Source organism: Balaenoptera physalus (assembly GCF_965194825.1).
Source record: "Balaenoptera physalus genome assembly, chromosome: 20".
Classification (NCBI taxonomy): domain Eukaryota; kingdom Metazoa; phylum Chordata; class Mammalia; order Artiodactyla; family Balaenopteridae; genus Balaenoptera; species Balaenoptera physalus.
Window position 1 is genome coordinate 7,551,889 of NC_138901.1, and position 27,136 is coordinate 7,579,024.

Consider the following 27,136-nt stretch of genomic DNA (forward strand, 5'->3'; position numbering starts at 1 on the left):
AAAAAAAAAACCAAAAAACTTTTTAAACACAAGTTGAGTCAAACACAACACTCCTGAGTGCATAACTAGCCCCCAGCTGCCATTTTAGAGCCTCCGAGTATAAAGTGAAGGTTAAACGGGGGGGGTGTGCTGCCCGGGTCTCACCCGGGATACGGGGACAATGCGATCATCCCCACTGGTTCCTGTACAGATTAAATGGCAATTATGTACATGAAGTGCTGGGCACTTGCCCACTGTGTGCCCAGCCTGGGGGCACAGGAGGGTGAGTAAGAGCTGGGCTGGGCCCTCCAGTGTCTGTACCTGCGTGTGTAATGGTGCCCCCGGGAGGCCTGGGTAAGCAGCCTATATTGTGTAGTGTGTGGGTGTGGTGCCTATGCCCCAAGGCTGCAGGAAAGTCATTTCCCCCAAGAAGCGCCCGCTTGGCTGGCTCAGGGCTCCCTTACCCCAGGCCCCTCTTAGAGGGTGGATCCTTCCCAGCAGGCTGTGCCTGCGATGTGTTGGAGCTGCTAGTGCCTCCTGGGAGGCACCTGCCTTGGAGCAATGGAGGCAATGCCTTCCTGCAACGCACCCCCCCGCCCCGGCTCTCCCCAGCCATATGGGGGCTTCAGTCTCCCAGAGCCTGGGGCTGCCCCTGCCCCACAAGCCAAGGACTGAGCAAAGATCCAAGGAGGGAGGGCCAGTAGGCATGGCATAGTCTCGGGCTGCTGGGTGACTGGCTCTAGAGAAAGAGGAGGGGGTCCTAACGTCAATTCTGCAGGCCTGGTGGCTATGGCCAGCCCCTTCTCTTCAGCAGGCTACCCATCTTTTATTTATTTGTTTGCTTTTTATTAATTCTTATTGCAGTATAGTTGCTTTATAACGTTGTATTAGTTTCTTGCTGTACATACCCATCTTTTTTTTTTTTAATATTTATTTAGTTGCACCCGGTCTTAGTTGCCACACGTGGGCTCCTTAGTTGAGGCATGCATGTGGGATCTAGTTCCCTGACCAGAGATCGAACCCGGGCCCCCTGCCTTGGGAGCGCAGAGTCTTATCCACTGTGCCCCCAGGGAAGTCCCCATACCCATCTTTTAAAAGGCCTCAGGGATGCCAGTGCCTGCCCCGAAGGTCACTAATGAGTTGAGATGGTTTAATGGTGAACCAAAGGCAGATGGGTCTCCTGGGATGGCTGGCAATGTGTGTGTGTGTGTGAGTGGGCAGGAGGGGCTTGTAATCCAGCTCCAGGCTAATTTTTTAAAGGGTGATCTGCTCAGGGGCCGCCAAAACTCAACTCTGGGGCAGGCAGAGGTGGGGAGTAGGGTGGCGACCCCTCCTCTGACGGGACAGACAGCCATTGCAGAACTTAGCTGAGTGCAACAAGCCTCCTCCTTCCTTCCCCAGGCCCCAGATATTGGGAGGGGCCCCCTCCTCCCGGCTGCACCCTCTCACCAAGAGGCAAGTGGGCCAGGACAGAGAAGGGACAGGAAGGTGGAGCCAGGACCCTCTAGGGTGGCCCTGTTCCTGCCAAGCCTGACCCAGGCCACTGGGGTCTGAAAGGCAAAGGCGGAATAAGCCCTGTTCTGCCCTCAGGGAGATCAGCACAAGAGACCTCACGTTGGGACAGGCTCAGAGCCCAGAGTCCTCAGTGGTGAGAGGGTGGGGGCCTCCCTGGGCAGGGCATAGGCCTGCAGGGCATCTGGCCACTCCAGAGACGACAAGGAAGGGGGCAGTGGAAGAGAGGAGTCAGGGACCCTGAGTCCTGCCACTTGCAGGCCAGGTGGCCTTGGAACATCACTAAAGTTCTGTAGAGCCTCAGTTTCTACATCTGTGCAATGGGAATGATGGAGCTTAGACAGGGACCCAGTGAGCTGACACATGGACCAGGGCTGTCAGGCATCGTATGTCGATTGTTGCTGTTATACAGGAGGAAGAGGATGGCAGGGCCGCACCCCAGCTGGTGGACCAGGCTGCTGCTGGCAGCCCTGCTGAGCGTCAGCTTCCCCGGGGACATGGGTGAGTCGGACACGCCCCTGCAACACCCCTCTGTGACGGGGGGGGCTCAACTTCCAAGGCACTGCCCTTAAGTGGGGGGGGGGCCCTCTCATCGAGTGTTTTACCCAGACACTCACTCGGCCATTCAACAAACAACCACCACCCACTTTGAAGGCTGGGGAGCCATGAGCCTGAGCCATATGGCCCAAGAACACCCAGGGGAGGAGAGACTTGGTCTAGAGGAGGGAGAAGACGTCCACTCAGAGAATGGAGGCGCTCGCAGGATGTACTGGGGCTTGGAAAGCCGAGTCGAAAAGTTTTAGAGGAATTTGGAGGCGAGAAAGGTGATCATCACCTGCTCTGTCAGTGTCTGCAGGCGGCAAAGGGCTGGAGCCGGCTCCTACTGATGAAATGTTGCCTGTCAGTGGAGGTCATGCTGATAGTTTGAAATAGACCATGGTGGGAACATTTACACCCTGGAAATTGGCAAATGCTGCAAGTCAGGGCTTCCCCGCCCTCACTCCAGCCCTTGCTAAACATTGACAGTGCACCGTTGCCTGGAGCCCAGGAGACCGCCCACTAGGGCACATAATAGGTCCTTGCTGTGATTTGAACTGAACAAAACCAAAGGGAATCCCAACCTTTGGAGAAACTGGAGTTTTACCTCTTTCATTTACTAACAACTCACTGTGTGCGGGGCTTGGGCTAGGCACTGGGGACACAGTGATAAACAAGACAGAATCCCTTTTACCCTGGAGGAGCAGGTGAAGGGGGTGGTTAGGGTGTCCCCGCCAGCAAATGGGCCAGCGCCTCGGTCTCAGCCCCCACCATCCTTGCCTCCAGACTTGAGTGGAGAGTCCAGGTTTGAGACCTGGCTCTGCGGGTTTCTAGCTGTGCTACCTGGGACTGACCACGTACCTGCTGGCCTCCACTTCCCCCTCTTTCAAATGAGGATGCACAAGGGAAGGGCTTGGCAGTGGGTGAGGCACATCTCAGTGGGCACGCCCATCTCTGCTCCCCAGCGAACCGCTGCAAGAAGGCCCAGGTGAAGAGCTGCACCGAGTGCATCCGCGTGGACAAGCACTGCGCCTACTGCACGGACGAGGTGCGAGGCCACCTTCCCCACCTGCGTGCCCCACCCTGCTACACCCCACCCCTGGGCTCTGGCCCACACTTGCCCTGCCCTCAGCCCAGCCTCAGGCCAGGCGGTCGTGGGAGAACAGGCAAGGGTCAGGAAAATCGGGGTGGTGGGGGGGAGGGTAAATCCAGGGTTAGGACAGCCAGGGGAAGGGCACTGCCCTCCTGACTCCATCTCCTTCCTGCCAGATGTTCAAGGAATGGCGCTGCAACACCCAGGCAGAGCTGCTGGCTGCGGGCTGCCGGCAGGAGAGCATGGTGGTCATGGAGAGCAGCTTCGAGATCACAGAGGTGCCCAGAGTGGGGGTCAAGGGGGCTGGGCCCTCCAAGCTCAAGGCTGGCTGTTTGTGGGAGGCTATCGTGTCCCCTGGCTGAGCTGAGAGGTATCTCCATCAGATCTGGAGAGACCCTCCAGCCAGGTGTCCCCCTCCCCTGGACACAGGAAACGCAGATCGACACCACCCTGCACCGCAGCCAGGTGTCCCCCCAGGGGCTGCGGGTGCGGCTGCGGCCGGGAGAGGAGCGGCACTTTGAGCTGCAGGTGTTTGAGCCCCTGGAGAGCCCCATGGACCTGTATATCCTCATGGACTTCTCCAACTCCATGTCTGACGATCTGGACAACCTCAAGAAGATGGGGCAGGATCTGGGTACGGCGCGGAAGACAGCAGGGCAGGGCATGGAGAGAGGCGCCTCCCCCAGCTGGCTGGGCACCTGCTCAGGAGGCCAGGGCTCAGGCTAGCTGCACCCACTCCTCAAGGAAGGACAGGACATCTGAGCGCCCCAAGAACTCCTTCCCCCCATTCTCAGAGGCGGGTCCTGTCCAGACCCCAGTAACCACTCGGGAGTGCAGAGAAGGCCCCAGCCGGGTGGGAACCAGAACCCTCTGGTCCTTTTTGTTTTTTTGGATGTGCTGCGCCTCGTGGCTTGCGGGATCTTAGTTCCCTGACCAGGGATTGAACCCGCGCCCCCTGCAGTGGAAGCTCAGCGTCCTAACTACTGGACTGCCAAGGAAGTCCCTCCTCTGGTGCTGACAAGGAGGGCACCAGCTGCCATGAGGCTGAGGTTAATTCCCAGCTCTGCAGACGGCTGGTCCAGCTCCCCGGCCGCACCCTCCAACTAGCTTCAAGCATGACTCTGGGTCCCCTGAGTCCCATTTCCCTCATCCGTAAATAAGGACAAGGGCTGTCGTGCGTGAGCTGACGCCCAACATGCAAAGTGTTGACAATAAGTTATTCTTCCTCTTCCTCCTTCCCAAGCCAGCCCCTGGCCCCTGTGTTGATGTGGGGTTCTTGGGGCCCAGCTGCCCCCTCTTTTTTTTTTGTTGATGCCCAGCCCAGGTCCTGAGGCAGCTCACCAGCGACTACACGATTGGATTTGGCAAGTTCGTGGACAAAGTCAGCATCCCTCAGACAGACATGAGGCCCGAGAAGTGAGTGACCGAGTGGCAGGGGTCCTGGCCAGGTGGCCCACGCCCTCTCCACCCAAGCACTTGGAAGTCTTCAGGTTGAAATGAGCCGAGGGGGCGGTCCCTAGAGAGGGTGGGCAGGGGGTTGGGGGCGTCTCCTCCCCTGACTTTCTCCCTCCCTGACTCTCTCCTTCCCACCTCCGCCCAGGCTGAAGGAGCCCTGGCCCAACAGTGACGCCCCCTTCTCCTTCAAAAATGTCATCAGCCTGACGGAAGACGTGGAGGAGTTCCGGAACAAGCTAAAGGGAGAGCGGATCTCAGGCAACCTGGACGCCCCCGAAGGAGGTTTCGATGCCATCCTGCAGACGGCCGTGTGCACCGTGAGTGCCGGGGCGGGTCCTGCCGGCCTAGACCCGGCTGTGCTTTTCAACAAGGGCATGAGCTGCCCACTGGCCTGCTCTGGTACCAGGCTGGGACCCCCATCCCCTAAGACAAGCTCAGACCCACTGGGGGGCCCTCAATTCCAATCCGAGTTTAGAGGTATCAGGGCCTGAGCAGTCACAGCCTGGTTTTGTATTGGCCAGTGAGGCGGACGTGAGTCTTGGGGTTCTGGAATCTTCAGTGCCGTGAGGCCAGCCTCCCACCCAATCTCCCTGTTAATACCCGTCTCCAACTGTGCTGGAAGAGGGCACTTCTTTTTAGGTGCACATCAGTTTTTTCATTTAAAAAATAATGTATTCACAGACAAAAAAGAAAATTCCCTGGCAGTCCAGTGGTTAAGGATTCAGCACTTGCACTGCCGGGGTTCCATCCCTGGTCGGGGAACTAAGATCTCTCAAGCCACATGGCGTGGCCAAAAAATAAAACAAAATTAAAAAATAAGAAATAAAAATGAAAATAATGTATCCATATTACAGACAATTTGGAAAACAAAAAACAGAAATCGCCCATAATTTCACCACCATCAGACAGCCAGCCACTGATACCCCACCAGCGTATTTTGTTCCCTTTTCCTTATTTTATATAGTTGGAATCAGTGTACGTATAGTTCTGAAACTTACTTTTTTTTTTTCACCTAATGCTATCATAAACATTTTCTCTTGTAATACATGGTTTTCAAAATCATCCCATGTATTTCTCACGTGCTGCTTGCTGTACCTATTTTAAGTCTTCCGTTGAACGCTGCATGGTGTGCATTTTTCTGTGCAGTTGAGATATTCTCGCAGAGTGGTTAAGACCTTGTGGGGACAGCTGGATGAACCTGGTTCCCATCTTGCGTGGTGCCCACTGTGGGCACAGCCCCTGCTTCTGTTTCCCACTTCCCATCGCTGGTTTCTGTTTTTCCCCGTCATCACTCCTGTGCTGTCTGTCACGTGCGTCATTCATGGGGGCATCAGGCTGTTAATCCTGTGTCCTCGCTGAGCCCCGTGTTGGGACGTGCTTTCTCTGTCACTGTGCACGACGCTGTGATGAGTGTCCCCTGCTCCACGGGCACCCCTCCTCGCTCTCCCCAGAGGGACATCGGCTGGCGCCCCGACAGCACCCACTTGCTTGTGTTCTCTACCGAGTCGGCCTTCCACTACGAGGCGGACGGTGCCAACGTGCTGGCTGGCATCATGAGGCGCAACGACGAGGAATGCCACCTGGACACCACGGGCACCTACACCCAGTACAGGACACAGGACTACCCGTCGGTGCCCACCTTGGTGCGCCTGCTCGGCCAGCACAATATCATCCCCATCTTCGCAGTCACCAACTACTCCTATGGTTACTACGAGGTGTGGGGGGCCGGGGCCTCACTGGGCAGGATGGGGGCAGGCGGGAGGGTCCGTGGAACTTCTCAGACACCCCCATCTGCCTTCCTCCCTTCCTTCCCAAAACTTGGGATGGGCCCTGGTGGGAAGAGGAGTCCACGTGCCCATTCCCCAGCCCCCCTCCCAAGCAGGTGGGGGCTAAGAGCACAGGCTCTGGAACGCACAGCAGGCGCCAGGCCTTAGCTCCCCCATCTGCAAAGTAAGTGAACCCCAAAGCTGTGGTCTGGATTCAAAGAGTTGACACTTCTGGAGGCTGAGCCCGGCCTGGCATTTTCTCCTGCAGAAGCTGTCCTCGTATTTTCCTGTCTCTTCGCTGGGGGTGCTGCAGGAGGACTCTTCCAACATCGTGGATCTGCTGCAGGAGGCCTTCAATGTGAGGGCTCTGGAGGCTGAGCCTTTCTGGGGCGGGGCTGGAGAGAAGGCTGAAGGGCGGAGGACTGGGAAATAGGATAGGAGGGAGGCAGGGTCTTCTGCAGTCCTTGAGGAGCGCCCCCTGGGCCTGGCCCCAGGTTCCTGCAGGCTCTTCTCCCTTGACACCCCCCCCCCACCCCGCCCCGCCAGCACCCCAGGCCTCCGTGTAAGTGGGAGTGCAGCACAGACAGGCCAGGCCAGGGTGGGTGAGCCCGGGGTACCCCCAGGCCATTGATCGCCTGCTCTCTTAGCGCATCCGCTCCAACCTGGATATCCGGGCCCTGGAAAGCCCCCGAGGCCTGCGGACAGAGGTCACCTCCAGGATGTTCCAGAAGACGAACACTGGGTCCTTTCTCATCCGGCGGGGGGAAGTGGTACGCCTCCGTGGGGGTCCCGGGGCAGGGGAGGACGGGCACAGCGCCCTGCGGGGTGGGGTCTACCTGAACAGAGGTCCAGAGCATGGCCTCCGGAGTCAGATCTGGGTTTGAAGCCCTCTGGATCAGCCCCTTGGCTTGTCCTCATCTGTAAAATGGAGACCAATCTGCTCAGAGCTCAGGGCTGCTCAGATGAGTGAATGTGCCAAAAGCAACCCTGGTTACTGTTGGTGCTATTGTTACCGTGACTGTGCCTGGAAGAAGCAAGTTTGCAGCCCTGAGGAAGGGCGGGCAGGGGGCTGGGTGTCAGGGGCCAGACACATCCCTGGAGCTCGAGGGCCTAGAGCCTTCAGGCACAACTGCCCCCTGGTGGTCTGTCCAGGCCTGCCTTGTCTGACAGTGGGGTCCCTGCAGGGCACATACCAAGTGCAGCTGCGGGCTATCGAGGACTTGGAGGGGACTCACGTGTGCCAGTTGCCAGAAGCGGACCAGAAGGGCAACATCCATCTGAAGCCCTCCTTCTCCAATGGCCTCAAGATGGACGTGGACATCATCTGTGACGTGTGCGCCTGTGAGCTGGTATGATGCGGCCCCGCCAGGTCGCGGAGGGAGGGAGAGGCTAAGCCGACCACCCCAGGGCCCTGAGTAACACAGCAGAGCATCCTGTGGCCACAAATCCCTTTCGGGGTGCCCTGAGGGGCAGCGTCCAGCATCCCTCACCCCCCCAGCCACCCCACCATGATTTCATTCCAGCAAAAAGTGGAGCGGTCGTCACGCTGCAGCTTCAATGGGGACTTCATGTGCGGACACTGTGTGTGCAATGAGGGCTGGTGAGTGTGGGAGGGTGAAGCCAGCACCCAGCATGCCAGCAGCTCCCAGAGAAGGGGCTGGGCACACCATGTAGGCTGCTGAGGGTGGGTTGGCAGCTGGGCATAGAAAGGGCTAGGAAAGGGGTATGTCTAGTTGGCAGGTGGATTCAGTTCAAAGCACTTTGAAATTCATGTATATGGGGATTCCCTGGTAGTCCAGTGGTTAGGACTCAGCAGTCTCACTGCCGGGGCTCCGGGTTCGATCCCTGGTCAGGGAACTAAGATCCCGCAAGCTGCATAGCGTGGCCAAAAAAAAAAAAAAGAAATATATGGATATATAGGATTACCTCTGGAAAGACGTGTAAGAATCAGGGCAGTGGTGGCCATTAGGGTGCTGTGGGTTGGACACAGGAGGGAGACGTACTTTACCCTCCATCCCTTTTGGACCTTTAGTATCTGAGCCATGGGCACCTATTACCTGAGCAGAAGGGAGTCATAAGAGAATGTTAGTAAGAGTAAGGGCTTTTCAAGCTTCAAGACATTGAATAAGTTTGTCATGACTTGAGGAAGGGACAGGGGGAGGGTCTCAGGGGACTGAGGTTTGAGTCTCAGCTCAGCCCCTGCTGTCTACATAACTCAGACCCACAGGGGCCCACTTAGAGCCTCAGTTTCCTCATCTGTAAAATGGGATGGTGAAAGCCTTCCTGCTGCGCCGTGCGGAAGTGACTGGCTTCTCCCGCAGGAGCGGCAAGACCTGTAACTGCTCCACTGGCTCCCTGAGCGACCTGGCGCCCTGCCGGCGGGAGGGTGAGGACAAGCTGTGCTCGGGGCAGGGCGAGTGCCAGTGCGGCCACTGCGTGTGCTATGGTGAAGGCCGCTATGAGGGTCAATTCTGCGAATACGACAACTTCCAGTGCCCCCGCGCCTCCGGGTTCCTCTGCAACGGTGAGCTACTGGCCCAGGTTGGGTGGAGCCGAGAGGGTGGCCTGGGTGTCCAGCCCCTGCCCCCCACCTCTGGCTCTGCCATCAGAACCCATGTTGGGAGAGCCTCTCTGGGAGTCGGGACCCCCATGTTCAGGCCCAGCCCTCCTCCAGATTCCCTGAGTGCCTCTCCCAAGTCCAGCCCCAACCTGGACCTCTCTCCTCCTCCACAAACTTGATGCCCAAGGCCCCTGCCAACATGAAATCCCCATTGTGGAATGTCCCCCTGAGGTCCTCCGGCCCGTGCCCACCCCCTTCTCCACTCTCCCATCCCACTAGAGTGGGTACCACCCAGCTCAACCTCAGTGATCGGTGGTATATGGCATGGCGATCTTTCCTCTCTCGGAAGATGCTACATCTCTAGCAGACAGGGCCTGGAGTAATGCATCCTCTGTAGCCCCACAGGGCCTAACACAGTGTGGGCCCAGGCCATGGGCACATAGGCTGGCCAGGGCTTCCGGAGCTGGGCAGGGGTAACAGAACCCACAGGGGCCACATGGAAGTACTGAATGGGTAAATGGAGGAGAATGAATGAAAATCCACTCACCAAATACTTATTAAGCCCCAACTGTATACTTGCCACGGGGGGTCAAGACCCTGCTTTTCTACCCTTTCCTCCGTTCTTGCTTTTGTCTGCCATTTCTTCTCTTCACCTGCCCACCCCAGGGTGTGCTCAGAGAAATGGAGGGAGAACCCAGGACGTCTGGAGAAAGGCAGACATTTGGCACAGGCCAAGCTGAGACAGGAGGGGAGGGAGATGCAGCCAGGAAGGAGGCAGGGCCAGAGTGCGAGGGGCTTGTGTTCCAGTCCAGGATGGGTCCAGTTTTAGTCTAGTCCAAACTTTTTCTTAAAAGGCTATACATTAAATATTTTCAGCTTTGTAAGCTATGTGGTCTCCGTCACAACTACCCAGCTCTGCCGTTGTAGCAGAAAGCAGCTTATAGGCAATACAAAGGCAAATGAGTGTGGCTCTGTTCCAATAACACTTTTGCAAAAGCAGGTGGTGAGCTGAATTTGGCCCACAGGCTGTAGTTAATCAACCCCTATTCTAGTAAGGATATTGGACTTCATCCTTTGGGCAAAAGGGAGTCACTGGTGTGTTTCCTTTTTGTGTTTTTTTTTTTTAATAAATTTATTTATTTTTGGCTGCATTGGGACTTCACTGCTGCGCGCGAGCTTTCTCTAGTTGCGGTGAGCGGGGACTACTCTTCATTGTGGTGCGCGGGCTTATTTCAGTGGCTTCTCTTGTTGCGGAGCACAGGCTCTAGGCACGCGGGCTTCAGTAGTTGTGGCATGCAGGCTCAGTAGTTGTGGCTCGTGGGCTCTAGACCGCAGGCTCAGTAGTTGTGGCTCATGGGCTTAGTTACTCCGCAGCATGTAGGATCTTCCTGGACCAGGGCTCAAACCCGTGTCCCCTGCATTGGCAGGCGGATTCTTAACCACTGCGCCACCTGGGAAGTCCTCACTGGTGCTTTTAATTTCATTTTCTAACTCTTTATTTGTTAACCTTGTATCCAGCCACCTTGCTAAACTCACTTATGAAATCTAATAACTTATTTATAGATTCTTCTTGCTATTTTGTGACATGTTTCTGATACTTGCAAATGATGACAGTTTTTCATCTCTTACTTTCCAAAACTTATGTTTTATTTCTTTTTCTTACCTTATTGCATTGGCCAGGACTCATTAGAGGTTCTTAAACAGGGGAGACACATGATTGGGTTTGTGTTTTGGGGTGATCACCCCAGCTGCAGAGTGGAAGGTAGAAGGGCACAATAGAGCAGGAGAAATGGAGAGAAGGGAGTTCCAAGAAAGCGACGAAGAGATGGCTCTGCCCCTGGCTGGAGACATCCTAGCTCCCAAGGCAGCTCCAGCCAGTGGGCAGCCTGGACTGCGGGTGCAAGTGTGCCTCTCCTCTCCCCTCCCCTTCTCTGCAGACCGGGGACGCTGCTCCATGGGCCAGTGTGTGTGTGAGCCTGGCTGGACAGGCTTGAGCTGTGACTGTCCTCTCAGCAATGCCACCTGCATCGACAGCAACGGGGTAGGCCTGGGCATGAGGTAGACAGTGGGGGGTGGCGGAGGGGGCCCCAATCAGGACCACCCTCCCTCTCAGGCAGGGATGGGGGCACAGCTGGCTCACTGGTGCCTCCTCTTGACTCAGGGTATCTGTAATGGGCGTGGCTACTGCGAGTGTGGCCGCTGCCACTGCAACGAACAGTCGCTCTACACAGACACCATCTGCGAAATCAACTACTCAGCGGTGAGGCCAGATTCACTGGGTATGGGCATGGGGACCCCAGGCACAGGGCAAGACGGACAAGAGGGGCTGAGCCTGGTGCCAGAGGAGCTGCCCAAGGGTGTGACGTGGTGGGAGCGGGCCTGGCAGGGGCCGCCGCCCAACACGGTGCCCATCTGGCCCTCTTCGCCCACCCAGATCCACCTGGGCCTCTGTGAGGACCTGCGCTCCTGTGTGCAGTGCCAGGCGTGGGGCACCGGTGAAAAGAAGGGGCACACGTGTAAGGAGTGCAGCTTCAAGGTCAAGATGGTGGATGAGCTTAAGAAAGGTATGGGGCAGGGAAAGAGGACTAGGCAGGGGGGCTTCCGATGGGGTAGGTGGTGTCTCTCATCTGGGCAGGGCTGTAGAGCTGGGTAGGGGGCTCGTAATCCAAACTGAGGAGATGCAGTCCAGAAAGAGGGGTTCCAGACCTGAGAGTGGTCACAGAACCCAGACAGGTCACACAGACCCAGGTAGGGGACACACAGTCTGGCCAGGGCCCCCAGACCTGGGGAGATGGCTTCTGGCTTGGGCAGGGGGCAAAGAGCTGGGTAGGGCCATGAACACGGCAAAGGCACATAATTGGGCCGTGGGGGCACACAGCCTCCTTTCCTCTAGGTCAGAGAAATGTTCTAGAAGGGACTTCCCTGGCGGGCCAGTGGTTAAGACTACTCACTCCCGCTGCGGGGGCCGTGGGTTCGATCCCTGGTCGGGGAACTATGATCCCACATGTGGCAAAAAAAAAAAAAAAAAAGAAAAGAAAAAAGAAAAATGTTGTAGAAGCCCAGCTCCTGAGTGATGCCCAGGACGGGCACAGATTTGCAGCCTTTGAAGCTCCTGGAGGGCAGCCCCCGCCTTGCCCCATCTGTATGCACAGTTTGCCGGGAACTTGCATTCTTCCCCAGGGTGGTGCCTCCCACCCTGTGATAGGCGGGGTGGGCCCCAGAGTAGGGCCCTGGTGAGGAGCGGCCTCCTCACCAGGCCCTAAGGTGCTCCGGGGTGGGGTCGGGTGCCCTGCTGACCGTCTGTGGGTGCAGCGGAGGAGGTGGTGGAGCACTGCTCCTTCCGGGACGAGGACGACGACTGTACGTACAGCTACACCGTGGAGGGTGACGGCGCCCCCGGGCCCAACAGCACCGTCCTGGTGCAGAGGAGCAAGGGTGAGCTGGAGGGCCGGCGGGGGGGGATGTGGGTGGCCTGGCAGACCCCGGAGGGGGAAATGGCACCGACTCCCTCCTCTTCCTCCTCCTTCCTCCCTAGACTGCCCCCCTGGCACCTTCTGGTGGCTCATCCCCCTGCTTATCTTCCTCCTGTTGTTCCCGGCACTGCTGGCGCTGCTCTGCTGGAAGTACTGTGCCTGCTGCAAGGTGGGGGCTCCCCCAGGGTCTCCACCCGCCACCAGGGTCCCTGTGGGTGGCAGAGGCCAAGCGAACCCACATGTTCTGCCCAGCCCTGGTGCCCTCCCCACCCCAGCCTCTCACCTCTGCCAACCATCAGTGGCCGGATACCTGGGAGCCCCTGCCCGGGGGTCAGCCACATGCAAAGGGTCATGAGAGCTAACAGGGAAGGAAGGGCTCTGCCCACCAGGAGCTGACAGTCTCACTGGGGAGGAAAGACAGGAGACAGGAAAACATGGAGGATGGCATGGCAAGGGATACTGAATTGTGGGGCGCAGAGGCAACACTCTGCAGTGACCCCCAGTGTTGTGGGATATTAGTGTGTGTTACAGAGGAAAAGGGTTCTGTGATCAAATACATTTGAGAAAGCGCTTTCTTCTCTGCAGGACTTCTCAGAGCCTTTGACCTAGTTGTATGAATAGTGAAACTATAAGGGGAAGGAATTCCGTGCTTCCCAAATGGATTTGATCACAGAACCTTTACTTTCCAGAGTACACAGCAGGACCAGGGTCCCCTGGCACAAATTTGGGGAACCCTCTGCCCCCATCACCCTCTGTACCCACCTTGTGTGCCACACACCTAGACCCCTGCAGCTGCCTGGATACCCTGGTGTCTGGGGAAGGCACCTTTGGCCCCTCTGGACCGTTGGCGTGGGTGGGAGGTGGTGGCGGAAGGGGCTTACCTAGGCTGGGGCGGCTGTCTCAGCTCTCATCCTCACCCACCTTGTCTCCTAGGCCTGCCTGGCCCTTCTCCCGTGCTGCAACCGAGGTACGGGCCAGCATCAGCAGGGGTGGTGGGCTTCTGCCCGCTCTTTCTTCCAGCTGGGGTGGAGCGGAAGCGGGGGCTGAGTCTGGAACAGAGGCGGGAGGCCCCGGGGTCCCACCTGCAGGGGTGTGGTGGGGAAGGTCTAGGGAGCGGCCCAGTGTGAGGGCCCAGTGTGAGGACCCTGTCCCGCAGGTCACATGGTGGGCTTCAAGGAAGACCACTACATGCTGCGGGAGAACCTGATGGCCTCGGATCACCTGGACACGCCCATGCTGCGCAGCGGGAACCTCAAGGGGCGTGACATGGTCCGCTGGAAGATCACCAACAACGTGCAGCGGCCTGGCTTTGCCTCGCATGCTGCCGGCATCAACCCCACGGAGCTGGGTGAGGGCCAGGGCTGGGCACCGCAGGTCTTGGGGCTGTCCTTGGGGCCCGGGGCATGTTCACCGCTGCTCCCGGGTCCGGGATCACACCATTCCTATTTTCTCTGGGTATTGGGTGCAGGCACAGGTCTGGCTGCCTTCTATCCTTCCTGATGGTGCTATAAGCCTCAGGTGCTCCCCTATCCAAGCATGGCTCCTGGATGGGGCTTCTGCGGTGCCCACTGTGCAGGGGGCTGACGACACCCCTCCCTGCCTGCCCCTAGCGCCCTACGGGCTGTCCCTGCGCCTTGCCCGCCTTTGCACCGAGAACTTACTGAAGCCTGGCACCCGAGAATGTGACCAGCTGCGCCAGGAAGTGGAGGAGAACGTAAGGGCCAAAGAAGCCGATCCCAGGCAGCTGGCATCTCTGGGCTGGGTGTGAGCCAGGCGGCGGGAGAGCAGAGGGAAGCAGCTGGGGAACCTGGGTTTTTCCGGGCAGGAAAGAAGGGCTTCCTTGGACATGTGCCTGGCCTGGGATCATCCTGGGATCTGTTCCCTGTAAATGCTTCCAGAAGGGTAGAGGCAATGTGCGTGCCCATGGCCACGCCCCCAGCCAACCCCGAGAGGTCCTCTGGGCCGGGATGGCTCTGGGTGGAGAGGCTCCCCCAGGGCCCGAGCCTCACAGCCCTCCCTTGCCTGGCAGCTGAACGAGGTGTACAGGCATATCACAGGCGCGCAGAAGCTCCAGCAGACCAAGTTCCGGTGGGTCCTGGGTGCCCGGGGTTGGGTGAGGGTGCCGCCCGTATAGCCAACGCCAGGGGATTTCCCCCAGGCAGATCGTGCCTCCACCCCAGGGACCACCTGGCTCACGTTCCCCACTTTGTCCTCCACAGGCAGCAGCCCAATGCCGGGAAAAAGTGAGTCGAAGACACACAGGTGGGGTAGTACCAGCCCCAAGTACCTGCCCCCTCTGCCCCCTCCCCCACCCCAATCTCCATCTCCATCTCCATCCCACTGGAAAGGAGGGCTGTCTGTGTCTGTCCTTGGGTAGGACCTTCACTGAACAAATACCAGTATGAAGCCCTCACCAAAAGCCAGCCCCGGTACTAGAACAGGAAGACCACAGGGAACCAAGCAGACCCAGTCCTTGCCCTCGTGCCGGCAATAGCCCCCTACCCAGTACCCGGGATAGCCCGGTGCCCAGCTACAGCCCTCCTCCGACACCAAAGGCCTTGATCCTGGAGGCACCGCTGGCTGCCAAGAAGATGGTCCAGTGGGTGACACACCTCCTTCCCAGTTCCTACCCCGAGTCCCAGCCCCCCCAGGGGAAGAGTGGGGGTGGGAACAGCATGCAGAGAGGACAGAACTGCACAGTAACAGAATACAGCTCTCACTGAGCACATCACCTTCAGTAAGAACCATTTAGACCTGCGTTCTGAGTGCTTACAACGGGCCAGGCCTTGTTCTAAGGGCTTCATGTGTGTGGTTATCTTATCCAAGTAGGTACCATTGCTATTCCCATTTTATAGTTGAGGAAACCGAGAATCAGAGAGCTTAAGTAACTTGCCCAAGGTTACCTAGCTGTTAAGATATAGAGCCAGGATTTGAACCCAGGCAGTCTGGCTTCAGGGCCTATACCCTTCACATCTTTGCTGTCCTGACTCTACTTTTGCTTCACCAGCCCTTCTTGGTGAGGTGGGTGGGAGTAGTGGCCTCATTTCACAGATGAGGATGCCGAGGCTGCAGGGCGAGGTGGTGGGACCAGCATGGGCCTCTAGGACCGTCTGGTTCTGCTTTTTGCTGCCTGGAATCTTGTCCCCTGATGGAGAGAGGACAGGCAGGCGAGGCGGGACAAGTGCCAGCCTCCTGGCCAGCCTGACACCTCCCCACCCAACCCCACCCCCAGGCAGGACCACACCATTGTGGACACGGTGCTGATGGCGCCCCGCTCGGCCAAGCAGGCCCTGCTGAAGCTGACGGAGAAGCACGTGGAGCAGGGGGCCTTCCATGAGCTCAAGGTGGCCCCTGGCTACTATACCCTCACTGCAGACCAGGGTAGGTGGGCAGGCTCTCTGTGCCCCTCCCTCTCACCTCCCACCCCTGTGCGGCCCCCTGACCCCCATCTGATGGCTCCCCACCACCCGCCCAGACGCCCGGGGCATGGTGGAGTTCCAGGAGGGCGTGGAGCTGGTGGACGTGCGGGTGCCTCTCTTCATCCGGCCTGAGGACGATGACGAGAAGCAACTGCTGGTGGAGGCCATCGACGTGCCCGTGGGCACTGCCACCCTCGGCCGCCGTCTGGTCAACATCACCATCATCAAGGAGCAAGGTCGGTCAGGGTCAGGGGGAACAGGGGGTCCAAAAGGGAGGCTCTGGGGTCCCTTGTTCCTCCTCGAATCCAAGTGGAAGTGGGGCCTGGCCATGTGGCTTAGGCAAGTGACTTAACCTCTGAGCCTTGGTTTCTCCATCTGTAAAATGGGTATCAGGCTCTTGTGAGGAGTGTGTGGCTGTACATCTCTGCACAGTGCCTGGTAGTAAGCACTCAGTGTGGGAGCTTCTCTTATAATCACCAGAGGGTGCTACGTCCTCCTGGGGCCATTGCACATCCCTCTCCTTGTTCTTCCCCTATGGCCTTTGAACTTGGGAGACTGAATGGGGCCCCCCTAGGATGACAGGGCATCAGAGCAGGGAGGGGACTGGGGCCTCCCTCTGCCCAAGCCTATCTAGAGGGGTGAGCAAGGCGTCACACCACTGTTACCCACGGTGCCTTCCCTGCTAGTTCCTCGGGGAACCTGGACTTGTTGATAACCATCTTTCCGGTGCCCAGAGGGTCTGTTCTGGTCCCTGACCCCTCCTCCCCACCTGCTCCAGGACCCCAGGACTTAGGCCTACTCTGCCCCAGCTCTCAGTCTCAGCTCTCATGTCTGGTCTTGCCCCTGCCCGGCCTCCTTTCTCTGCCCTGACCCTTCCAAGATGTTAGTTGGACACTGTTCCAGCCTTGTCAACTTTTCCTGGCAGACTTTTCCAGCCCCTTCCTCTGCCCTCCCCAGAGAGGGGTGACAAGCAGACTCCTGGAGTCTGGGCCGGGCTGGACCAGAGGGAGGGGGGGCGCTGAGAAGGGACTGTGGCCAAGACCCCTGACCGGTGCCTGGCTCCTTGCAGCCAGCGGGATCGTGTCCTTTGAGCAGCCCGAGTACTTGGTCAGCTGCGGGGAGCACGTGGCCCGCATCCCCATCATCCGGCGTATCCTGGACAACGGCAAGTCCCAGGTCTCCTACTGCACGCAGGACAACACAGCGCAGGGCAACCAGGTGAGTCTCCACCACGAGGTCAAGGGCACATCCCAAGGGCCCGTTGGGAGCAGGACATGGCAGCTGCCTGAGTCTCCGGATGCTGGTGGTGCCGCTGGCTGGCCTCCCAAGGACATGTCCACCTGCCCAGCCACCCTGCAGCAGGGGTGTCTTGCACACCAAAAGTGCCAGTGACGCCCTGAGGAGTAAGGTCTCATCATGTCCAGACCATCCGTGTCCCCCTCCCAACATCCCAGGATCCACCAGGACAGCCAAACTCTCCACAGAGAAATAGACACCTCCGTCTGCCCCTGTGCAGGGACTCTGGGCTTCTTGACGTGGGATCACAGACCCCATGTCCCTGGGCTGTCATTGCCGGGCAGGCCCTCTCTGGGCTGTGCCACAGGAGCAGCCCTCAGGGCAGGGAGGGCCGTGTGGTAGGGCAGTGTCCCCTTTATCACTGGGCCCCAGTCTCAGGGAACTGCCAAATCCAGGTGGTGGATGTGCTTGGTTTGGCTTACAGGTTTGTTTGTTTTTCTAAATTTATTACCAACATTTTATGTATTTTTTTTTTTTTTTGGCCATGCCGCATGGCTTGTGGGGTCTTAGTTCCCCAACCCAGGGATCGAACCCGAACCCGGGCCCATGGCAGTGAAAGTTCACAGTCCTAACCACTGGACTGTCAGAGAATTCCCTATTACCAATGTTTTTTTAAACTAATTTTTATTGCAGTATAGTTGATTTACAATGCTGTGTTAGTTTCTGCTGTACAGCAAAGTGAATCAGTTATACATATACATATATCCACTCTTTTTTAGATTCTATTCCCATATAGGTCATTACAGAGTATTGAGTAGAGTTCCCTGTGCTATACCGTAGGTTCTCATTAGTTATCCAGTTTATACCTGTTACCAACACTTTAAAACTAAAAATACTCACATCAAAACTTCACTCAAAAAGTAATAAAGTCTAGTCTCACTGGCCCACAGGCCCACTTGGCAATCATGGGAGCAGGCGTGCACTCAGAATATCCCGACACACACCCTATTCTTTTTATCGGTAGGAACAGTTCTCATTACTGCTCCAGGGCTCCCCATAAAAACGCCAAAGTGGAATTTGTATGCCCATAACTTTTCACTGAATATGCCATATTATAGAGATTCTGGCTGTCCTGTTATGCTTTTATAAAGATCCTTTGGTATTGAACTATTTTTAAAAACATTTTATTTCTCAACTTTTTGTTTTGAAAAGCTTCAACCTACAGGAAAATGGAAAGACTAACAAAATTAGCACCCATTTACTCTTTACGTAGATTCACCTTGCTTTCTTTCTCTCCTTCTATATAGATGTATACATGCATGTGTGTGTGTGTGTGTTTATATATATATATATATATATATATATATATATATATATATATATGTATCTATAGCTCTATAACTGTAGAGAGAAAGGGAGAGAGTGTGTTTGGTTTACTTTTGTTGGCTGAACTATTCAAGGTAAATTGTAGCCATCATATAGACCCTAAACTCTTCTGCAGGCGCCTGCTAAGAACAAGGTCACTCTACATAACTACGACAGAATTACCTAACTTAAGAAATGTCACATTGTCCTCATAACTAATAATTTGTCCATATTCGGATCCCCCCATGTTCACATGTCCCAGTTATGTCCTCTATAGCTTTTTCCCCCCAATCCAGGAACCAATCAAGGGTATGGCATTGCATTTTGTTGTCACGTGTCTTTAGTCTCCTTTAATCTAGAATAATTCCCCGGCTTTGTCTTTTGTCACCTGGACATTTTTGAAGCATCCCCCCCAGGTCAGTTGTCTTGCAGGCGACTCCTGCTTTTCCTTCTGGGTTTTTGTAGCGTTTGAGTTTGTCCCTCTCTGCACAGCGGGGCGGGCTAGCAGTGCCTGGAATTGAATGTTAGTTTGCAGTGCCACCTAGTGGCGTCATGTGACGGGCGCTCAGGAAAGCTCTGGGGCATTGGGGAGGGGTGGGGGGGAAGCTGGAGATGTTGGAAGCACCCCACCCGGGAGGCAGGGCCTGGGGGCTGGTGGGATCCAGACTTCAGAGCCCCAGGGCGGGGAACAGTTCCTCCCTCCCTGTCTGGGGCCTCCAAATCTCAGCTCCCCCGGCTGAGTGCCTGCCTGTATGGGACCCTCCATATCTGCATCCCTGTCTCTGTGCCTTGGTTCAAATCCTGGTTCCACCACCACTACCTGTGTGAACTTGGGCAAGTTTCTTCACCTCTGTGTGCCTCAGTTTCCTCATTTGTAAAATGGGGACAATAATATCTCTACCTCACACTGCCCTGAGGAGTAAACGAGCTAATATTTGTAAAGTGCTTGATGCACAACAGGTGTTGTAGAAACATGAGCCATTCCGTGTCCACGTGGGACAGTCTGTGTGTGAGGGATTCTGCATTATCTGTGAGGTTGGGGTGGGGTGTGGGGCCGTTACTCATTCTCCCAGGCCTGGTCTGACCCTGACCCCTTCCCACTCCCAGGACTACATCCCCACAGAGGGCGAACTGCTATTCCAACCTGGGGAGACCTGGAAGGAGCTGCAGGTGAAGCTCCTGGAGCTGCAGGAGATGGACTCCCTCCTGCGGGGCTGCCAGACCCGCCGCTTCTACATCCAACTCAGCAACCCCAAGTTTGGGGCCCGCCTGGGCCAGCCCCAGTCTGCCACTGTCATCATTGGGGACCGAGGTAGGCAGAGTCTGGAGTCAGCTTAAGCAGGGCTGGGGGCTTCTTGACAGTCTTAGCAAGTAAAAATACAGGGCGCTCAGTTAAATTTGAATCTCAGATAAGTAACCACCACATTTGTAGTATAAGTATGTCCCATGCACTATTTGGGATGTACTTATCCTAAAAAAGTGTTTGTTGTTTATCTAAAGTTCCAATTTAACTAGGTATCCTGCCTTTATCTGGTAACCCTCCTCTCAATCAGAGAGGCTGGGGTCACGCGGCCACCGGCCTGCTGCTGGCTGTGAATCCCACCACTAAGGGCCTTAGCCCTTTGACTTCAGCCTTAATTCCAGCCAAAATGCAGGTGTTCCCAGAAGGGGTGAAACAGTTCTTATGGGTCCTGAGAACTGTATAGTGGGGTCTGTGAGCCCACCCGGAGAGGAGGCTTGCCGAGAAGATGGGGGAGGAGGAGGAATCTTGGGGTACAGGAGTGATGGAGGGCGTTGGGAGGAGCCAAATGTTCTCACGTGGGACACACCCATGGTTGCCAAAGGGAGAGAGAGAGCAAACTCCTTCCTCCTTCTCGTCCCTCGAGACCCTCCTGGGCCCCCCCCAAGTTTGGCAGGATGCCCTGTGCTTTACTAATGGGGGCACCAGCCCTCTAGAGACCCCCTTTGGCAGGTCTCAGTTGAGGGGGGTGCAGGGAAGGAGCGTTGGGGTTTAACTGGGCTTCTGGCGCCCCCTGGTGGCGACGGTGGGTTCCTGCCCCCTCAAAGCAGCAGGGGGTCTCAGCTGGCTGCCCTGCCCTGACTTGACCCACTACAGATGAACTGGACAGGAACTTAATGGGCCAGACCCTGTCATCACCCCCACTCCCCCGGGGTGACCTGGGTGCCCCACAGAACCCCAATGCCAAGGCCGCCGGGTCCCGGAAGATCCACTTCAACTGGCTGCCCCCTCCTGGCAAGCCAACAGGGTACCGGGTAAGGTGGGGGGGCGATGAGGGTGGTGGATGGGGAGGCTGGGCACATAGTGGGGAGGTGGGCCACCCGGGGGCAGAGGGCCCTTGAGGGAGAGGAGAGGGCATGCTTGGCCTCAGTGGACGGGGGAACCCCCATCTGTGCCCCGGGGGAGAGGCAAGTTCCTGGACGGTGGCCCCACCAGCCCAGAAACACCTCTGCTCTGCCCCAGCCCTGCTGTGTGAACCCGGCAGGTCACTCGGTCCCTCCGTGTCTGTGCGCAAAGCGGGTAACAAGGGCAGGGCTCAGTGGAGGGACGATCAGCTTTGCCAGCTGCTCCCCACTGACCAGCCCCGCCCCGGGAGCAGGTGAAGTACTGGATCCAGGGTGACTCTGAGTCCGAAGCCCACCTCCTCGACAGCAAGGTGCCCTCGGTGGAGCTCACCAACCTGTACCCGTATTGCGACTACGAGATGAAGGTGTGCGCCTACGGGGCGCAGGGCGAGGGCCCCTACAGCTCCCTGGTGTCCTGTCGCACTCACCCGGAAGGTGAGGCCTCGCCTTTCCGTCCATCCACCTGTCTGCCCCCCAGCTACCCTGATGCCAGCGTGCCCAGCCCTGTCCCCCGACCCCCTAGAACTCTTGCCCCCTCTCTGCGGCTGACAGCTCTCTTCCTGCATCCCCTCCCCCTCCAGTACCCAGCGAGCCGGGGCGTCTGGCCTTCAATGTCGTCTCCTCCACCGTGACCCAGCTGAGCTGGGCTGAGCCGGCCGAGACCAACGGGGAGATCACAGCCTATGAGGTCTGCTATGGCCTGGTCAACGAGGACAACCGTAAGGATGTGGGCCTCTCCTTCTGCCCCCAGGGAGGGGGCGGAGAGTGGGAGGAGGTCACGGCGTCCCGGTCAGTGGATGAGCCCATATGTCTGATTGCCTGGGGCATCGTTAGCTTTGTGGTCAGGTTTGGGCTGAGTTGCGTTCCAAAGCCAAGCCCAGAAGCTCCTGGGGCAGGTAGGGATGGAAGGCCTGAGATTATATATGTGCCGTGGGGTCACAAGTGTCCAGGGCTGCCTGCCCATGCAGGTAACTAGAATGGCTCAACTCTACACGGTTCTCTTAGGGCCAGAGTAGAGTTGACAGATTTAGCAAATAAAAGCAGAGGACACCCTGAACTTCAAATAGACAATTTTTCTAGTACATTTCATGCAATATTTTATCTGGCAGCCCTAGGCCAAAGCACCTGGCAGAACTGTTATTTTTCTCCCAGTCCTGGAAAGGGGAGGGACGACCCCTGCCAGTTGTCAGGATGAGAAACTATTTGAGGGAACTTGGTCCCGCCTCTCGCCTGGTGCAGGGCCCTCCTCCTTGCGCTCTCACGTCTGTTTGGTCCATCTCAGGGATGGAGAGCTGACCACCCCCAAATAGGACCTGCGGACCCTAAAGTGAGTCAGGCTTAGCAGCCCCAGGGTGGCCCAACAGGGCAGAGGGCAGCAGGACTGCTCTGGGCCTCAGGCTCCTTGCTCTTCACTAGCCCGGCTGACCAAGCACAAGCTTCTCAGCAGCTGCATCACATCCTTGGCTCATTCTGAGTTTACAACACCTGGTCCACCCATGGACCACTGTCAGGAAGTGCCTTCTGACCCAGCCTTTAATCCCAGGAATGACTGATGGCTTCAGCCCACGGCCTTAGCCTGCTGAGGCCTCCGCTGTGTCACGAATGTGTGAGGCAGACCTCCTGGCCCAAGGGCATCAGCAACTTTGGGGTGGCCCCCTTCCCTTCTCCCCCTGGTGGACAGAGATGAGAGAGGGCAGTTAGAGACCTCCCCCGGCTGACAGCCCAACATCAGCCAATTCTTGGAGCACAGCTGTTTACTTATCAAACAGCATCAAGGGACTTCCCTGGTGGTCCAGTGGTTAAGAATCCATGCTTCCACTGCAGGGGGCACGAGTTCGATCCCTGGTTGGGGAATTAAGATCCCGCATGCCACACGGTGGGGCAAACAAACAACATCAAGTTAGCAGGTGTTGTTTTCCAGAGCCCTCCCTTGGACCCCTTGGAAACTGGGACATTTTCTGGTCTCCCAGACATCTTCCAACATAGAGGGCCCCATCTTGTCACACGGGGGCCTAGGCACCGTAACTTGCTCAGAGCAGCCTGGGGTCTCTTCCTCCTCTCTCCCAGGGCTTGCGTCCACCCTTCTAGGTGTGGCGGAGGAGAGCTGCTTCCCCTCTGCTCTCGCCCTTAGCCCTCACAAGCCTCAGCCTGTCCTCAGGTGCAGGTTCAGGCCTGCCTCTCTCCTCCCGTCCTTGCCCAGGTGACCAGGGCAGCCATGCATTTGGGCAGTGAGGCACAGGTGGTGAGGGCGCCCAAGCCTCGGGAGCCAGCGTCACACAGACGCACATGGACGCAGGACCCTTTACCAACTGGTAGAGGTGACAGTGGGGCCGACTTGAGTCCGGTCTGTCTCTGCCACTTAACTTAGCGATGAGCCGCAGGGAGCCTTCTCTAAGCCAGTCACACCCAGGTTCTCAGGGCTTGGCATGCAGCTGGGGTTCAACAGTTGCTTGCTCCCTGACTCGTCCCCCAAACTCCTGGGTGCGCTTCAGGGGCTGTGCAACAGTCCTGGTGCGTCAGAGGCAGGGACCAGGCCAGAAGCTAATGACCCCTCTGAAGCACTCTCCCTGTCCCAGGACCCATCGGGCCCATGAAGAAGGTGCTGGTAGACAGCCCCAAGAAGCGGACGCTGCTCATTGAGAACCTGCGGGAGTCCCAGCCGTACCGCTACACGGTCAAGGCTCGCAACGGGGCAGGCTGGGGGCCTGAGCGGGAGGCCATCATCAACCTGGCCACCCAGCCCAAGCGGCCCATGTCCAGTGAGTGGTGGGCAGGAGGCACAGGGCAGACAGGGGCGGGCAGGAGGCCGAGGCTGGGGCCCCGGCTCACCCGCTCCCACCCTGCAGTCCCCATCATCCCAGACATCCCCATCGTGGACGCCCAGAGTGGGGAAGACTACGAAAGCTTCCTCATGTACAGCGATGACGTGCTCCGCTCCCCGACTGGCAGCCAGAGGCCCAGCGTCTCTGATGACACTGGTGAGTGGGCCTGGGACGCCTGTGAGGAAGGTGGGGGTCCTGGGTAGAGGGTGGGGCCGTCACTGGTGTCCAGAGAGAGCCAAGGGGCCAGTGCACTGGGCAGGAAGGTCACGCCAGAAGTCCCCTCTCAGCCCCTGACGAGTATCTACAAAGCCGACGGTTTGGCAGGCACCACACTGGCTGTGGATACAGAGGGGACAAAGCCGACGTGGCCCAAGTGAATCGTGTGCACGTCTGTGTGTGAGGACAGGCAGACAGACCTGTGCTTGGGGCACATGCACACAGGCTCGTGCACCTGGGACTGGAAACACAGTTTTGAGACTCAAAGGCCCACCAGCAGTGCCATGGACTCGGGCCACCTCCCAGGGACAGGGCTATGTGGCAGGAGGCAGGCCTGGCTCTGGGGCCCACAAAGCAGTGTCTCCTCCCCACACTGGCCCTGTTCCTCCTCCTTCCTTGATTCCTGTACAGTGTGATGCAAAGAGCCCTCGACTGGGACCCTTGGGGACTCAGTTTTAGCTCTGGCTCCACTGCAGGAATTCAGATGAATCACCCTCTCTGTGCCTGTTTTCTGATCTGTGAAATGGGCTGCCAATCACACGCTACCATTAGTGAAAATCCTCCGGGATTTGTATTTTCTTCCATCCTTGCCTGTACCAGGCCTCCATGGTGTCAAGCTTGGGTTTAAGGAACCCAAGCCCAAGGGTCTTGAGATTTTGAGGGTCTGAAGTAAAGAGCAGCTGGTACGAATCAGGTGCCCCAGCTCAGCTGCACTACACTTGGCTGCCTGTGACGCACTCTGGCTGCTGGAACTGCCCCTGGGAGGCCGGCAGGGGAGAGCTCACTCCCTCCGTTATCCAGACGGGAAACTGAGGCTCAGAGCAGCAAGTCCTCACAGCTGGCGACAGAGCCCAGGCTCTGGTCCAGGGGTCTTCCCTCGCCGGCTGCAGCCCCGGCCGCCCTCTTCCACCTCTCGGGCCAGGGCCTCGCCGGGCCACCGGGCTCCCCGGCACACACACCCGGATCCCAGAGAGCCAGAGGATGGGCTCACGTCACAGCGCCGCCCGCCTCCTCCCCCAGCCCCTCCGCCCAGCCGCCCGCGCCCCCCCCCCCGGCGGTGCCAACGCGGCCCTTCGTTGTTCCCAAGGCGGCGGCGGCTGGAAGTTCGAGCCCCTGCTGGGGGAGGAGCTGGACCTGCGGCGCGTCACATGGCGGCTGCCCCCGGAGCTCATCCTGCGCCCGTCGGCCAGCAGCCGGCGGTCCTCCGACTCCGCCGAGCCGCCCCGCGGGCCCCTGGACGACGGCGCCGCCGATGGGGGCGCGCGGGGCACCGGCAGGGAGGGAGGTGACCGGCCTGCCCTGACCCGCACCCACCTAGGCTCGCTGGTCTGCTGCCTCTGGGCTCCAGCCAGAGCCCACCGCGGCCAGGCTGCCCGGCTGCCACCCCAGAGCCAAGGGACCCCAGGGCAGGCGCTGGGGCTCTCCCCAAAGCTGGACTGCCCCCAAACTTCCAAGTCTGTTGTGTCCAGGGGGCAGGCCTTGGTGCCCAAGGAGACCCCTCAGAGGCCTCAGGGGACCCAAGGGCAGGCGTTTGGGCTCTCCCCAGGGCAGGGCCAACTGCAGGGGCAGTGAGTCCCCGGCTGAGGTCAGCGGCCGTCCACAGGGGCGTCCTGCCAGGCCACAGGACCTGAGTTGCAGATGCCTAGGGGGCCCTTGGACTCCTCCAAGGACCTCTGTCCCTGGCGGGCCAAGGGGAGCAGGTTGTTTTTATGCCAAGGGCCCCCAGAGAGTAGGTAATCCAGGGAATTCCCAGGGCCGCAGCCTGCCCCGAGGGGCTCCAGGCCTGGTGCGGGCCGGTCCGGTGACCCTGCTCTACCCCACAGAGCACCTGGTGAACGGGCGGATGGACTTTGCCTTCCCGGGCAGTGCCAACTCCCTGCACAGGATGACTGTGAGCAACGCCGCCTACAGCACCCACCTGAGCCCACACCTGTCCCACCGCGTGCTGAGCACGTCCTCCACCCTCTCGCGGGACTACCACTCGCTGACCCGCACGGGACACTCGCACTCGGCCACGCTGCCCAGGGACTACTCAACCCTCACCTCCCTCTCCTCCCAGAGTGAGTGCCCGCCACCTCCCCTGCTCTCCCCCTAACCCTTCCTCTCTTCCAGCTCCTGGAGGCTCGGGCTGCTGGCCTGCCGTCGCCCTCCTGCCCATCCTCTGACATGCACACTTCCTGCCCTCTCACTCTTGTTTTGTCCTGCCCTAGGCCTCCCTCCCATCTGGGAACACGGGAGGAGCAGGCTTCCGCTGTCCTGGGCCCTGGGGTCCTGGAGTCGGGCTCAGATGAAGGGGGTCCCCCACTCCGGGGACTCAAGAGACTCTATAATCCTGGCTGGGCAGCCAGCAGCACCCTTTTGGGGCCCAGGTAGTACAGGGGTGGCCATCCTGTGCCTCCACAGCTGTCCTGCTCCATCTCTCACCCATCCACCCACCGCCGCCGCCCGTGCCACCTTACCCTCCATTCCATCCACATCAGCGCTGGTGCCGAACGCGGCTTCCGTCCTCCGGGGGTGCTGGGCTGGGGCAGGAGAGGGGCCAGGCCAGCTGAGGAGGGTGGGGGCCGGCCGACTCACGGGCTCACCCCGTCTCGGCACAGGCAGGGCCCGCACCCACTCTGAGGACGTTCAGGAGGTGCTGGGTGGCCTGGATAGGGTGTTGCAGGGTGAGTGGGCCACCTGGCCAGCGGTCAGTGCAGGCGCCACAGCTGAGGGCGGGCAGGGCTAGAACTAGCACTCCTGCCCAGACACCCCCGACACCGGCTGACTGTGGCCTCCTGTCTCCAGGCTCCCGCTTGGCTGCAGGTGTGCCCAACACACCTACCCGCCTGGTGTTCTCAGCCCTGGGACCCACGTCTCTGAAAGTAAGCTGGCAGGAGCCACAGTGCGAGCGGGCGCTGCAGGGCTACAGCGTGGAGTACCAGCTGCTGAATGGCGGTGAGACACGGCTGCTGTCGGGCTGACACACGGGGACACCCGACTGTCAGGAATCCACCCAAGCCCCTTGAACACGAATGCGGCCCCATCACCCCACCTTTCTGAGAGCCGCTCTCTTCCAAGACCCCCACTGCCTCTTCTCATACGTCTCCCTGGGCGTCTCTCCAGATCATTCCCACCGCTAGGTTTTGCCTAACAAGGCCTCACCAGCCTAGGGACCCAGGGCCTCTGCTGGCCTATGGGATGTCTTTTCAGGCGTCGGGAAGTGGCACTTCCGTGGGCAGACACACTCACGGCAGCATGACCTGGGCCCATAAACAGCCAACCTACGCAGATGGGATTTCAGGTTCCACTCATCCCTCGTATGACGTACGACCTGAACGACCAACCGCACTATGCGAG

The 27,136-nt window shown here is 58.3% G+C and overlaps 1 protein-coding gene across 5 annotated transcripts in view; it reads left to right on the forward strand.

Annotated features, from left to right (window-relative positions):
• Positions 1 to 27,136, forward strand: part of ITGB4 (integrin subunit beta 4) — a 30,301-nt gene that overhangs the window by 1,608 nt on the left and 1,557 nt on the right. For 2 of the 5 annotated variants that reach the window (XM_082443217.1, XM_082443218.1), the window contains exons 2-36: positions 1,904 to 1,992; positions 2,994 to 3,076; positions 3,298 to 3,399; positions 3,551 to 3,755; positions 4,441 to 4,537; positions 4,722 to 4,893; positions 6,028 to 6,291; positions 6,611 to 6,700; positions 6,990 to 7,112; positions 7,527 to 7,691; positions 7,866 to 7,942; positions 8,664 to 8,866; positions 10,840 to 10,943; positions 11,064 to 11,162; positions 11,337 to 11,466; positions 12,215 to 12,337; positions 12,438 to 12,544; positions 13,309 to 13,342; positions 13,532 to 13,723; positions 13,986 to 14,089; positions 14,405 to 14,463; positions 14,595 to 14,618; positions 15,608 to 15,756; positions 15,851 to 16,030; positions 16,864 to 17,012; positions 19,503 to 19,707; positions 20,512 to 20,669; positions 21,014 to 21,194; positions 21,341 to 21,478; positions 23,336 to 23,518; positions 23,606 to 23,737; positions 24,885 to 25,082; positions 25,621 to 25,857; positions 26,008 to 26,166; positions 26,585 to 26,734. In XM_082443217.1, the coding sequence (XP_082299343.1) occupies positions 1,914 to 1,992; positions 2,994 to 3,076; positions 3,298 to 3,399; positions 3,551 to 3,755; positions 4,441 to 4,537; positions 4,722 to 4,893; positions 6,028 to 6,291; positions 6,611 to 6,700; positions 6,990 to 7,112; positions 7,527 to 7,691; positions 7,866 to 7,942; positions 8,664 to 8,866; positions 10,840 to 10,943; positions 11,064 to 11,162; positions 11,337 to 11,466; positions 12,215 to 12,337; positions 12,438 to 12,544; positions 13,309 to 13,342; positions 13,532 to 13,723; positions 13,986 to 14,089; positions 14,405 to 14,463; positions 14,595 to 14,618; positions 15,608 to 15,756; positions 15,851 to 16,030; positions 16,864 to 17,012; positions 19,503 to 19,707; positions 20,512 to 20,669; positions 21,014 to 21,194; positions 21,341 to 21,478; positions 23,336 to 23,518; positions 23,606 to 23,737; positions 24,885 to 25,082; positions 25,621 to 25,857; positions 26,008 to 26,166; positions 26,585 to 26,734 (4,855 nt within the window). In that variant the 5' untranslated portion in view covers positions 1,904 to 1,913. The remainder of the gene's footprint in view (positions 1 to 1,903; positions 1,993 to 2,993; positions 3,077 to 3,297; positions 3,400 to 3,550; positions 3,756 to 4,440; positions 4,538 to 4,721; positions 4,894 to 6,027; positions 6,292 to 6,610; positions 6,701 to 6,989; positions 7,113 to 7,526; positions 7,692 to 7,865; positions 7,943 to 8,663; positions 8,867 to 10,839; positions 10,944 to 11,063; positions 11,163 to 11,336; positions 11,467 to 12,214; positions 12,338 to 12,437; positions 12,545 to 13,308; positions 13,343 to 13,531; positions 13,724 to 13,985; positions 14,090 to 14,404; positions 14,464 to 14,594; positions 14,619 to 15,607; positions 15,757 to 15,850; positions 16,031 to 16,863; positions 17,013 to 19,502; positions 19,708 to 20,511; positions 20,670 to 21,013; positions 21,195 to 21,340; positions 21,479 to 23,335; positions 23,519 to 23,605; positions 23,738 to 24,884; positions 25,083 to 25,620; positions 25,858 to 26,007; positions 26,167 to 26,584; positions 26,735 to 27,136) is intronic. The other 3 variants (XM_082443219.1, XM_082443220.1, XM_082443221.1) reach the window with 3 other exon arrangements.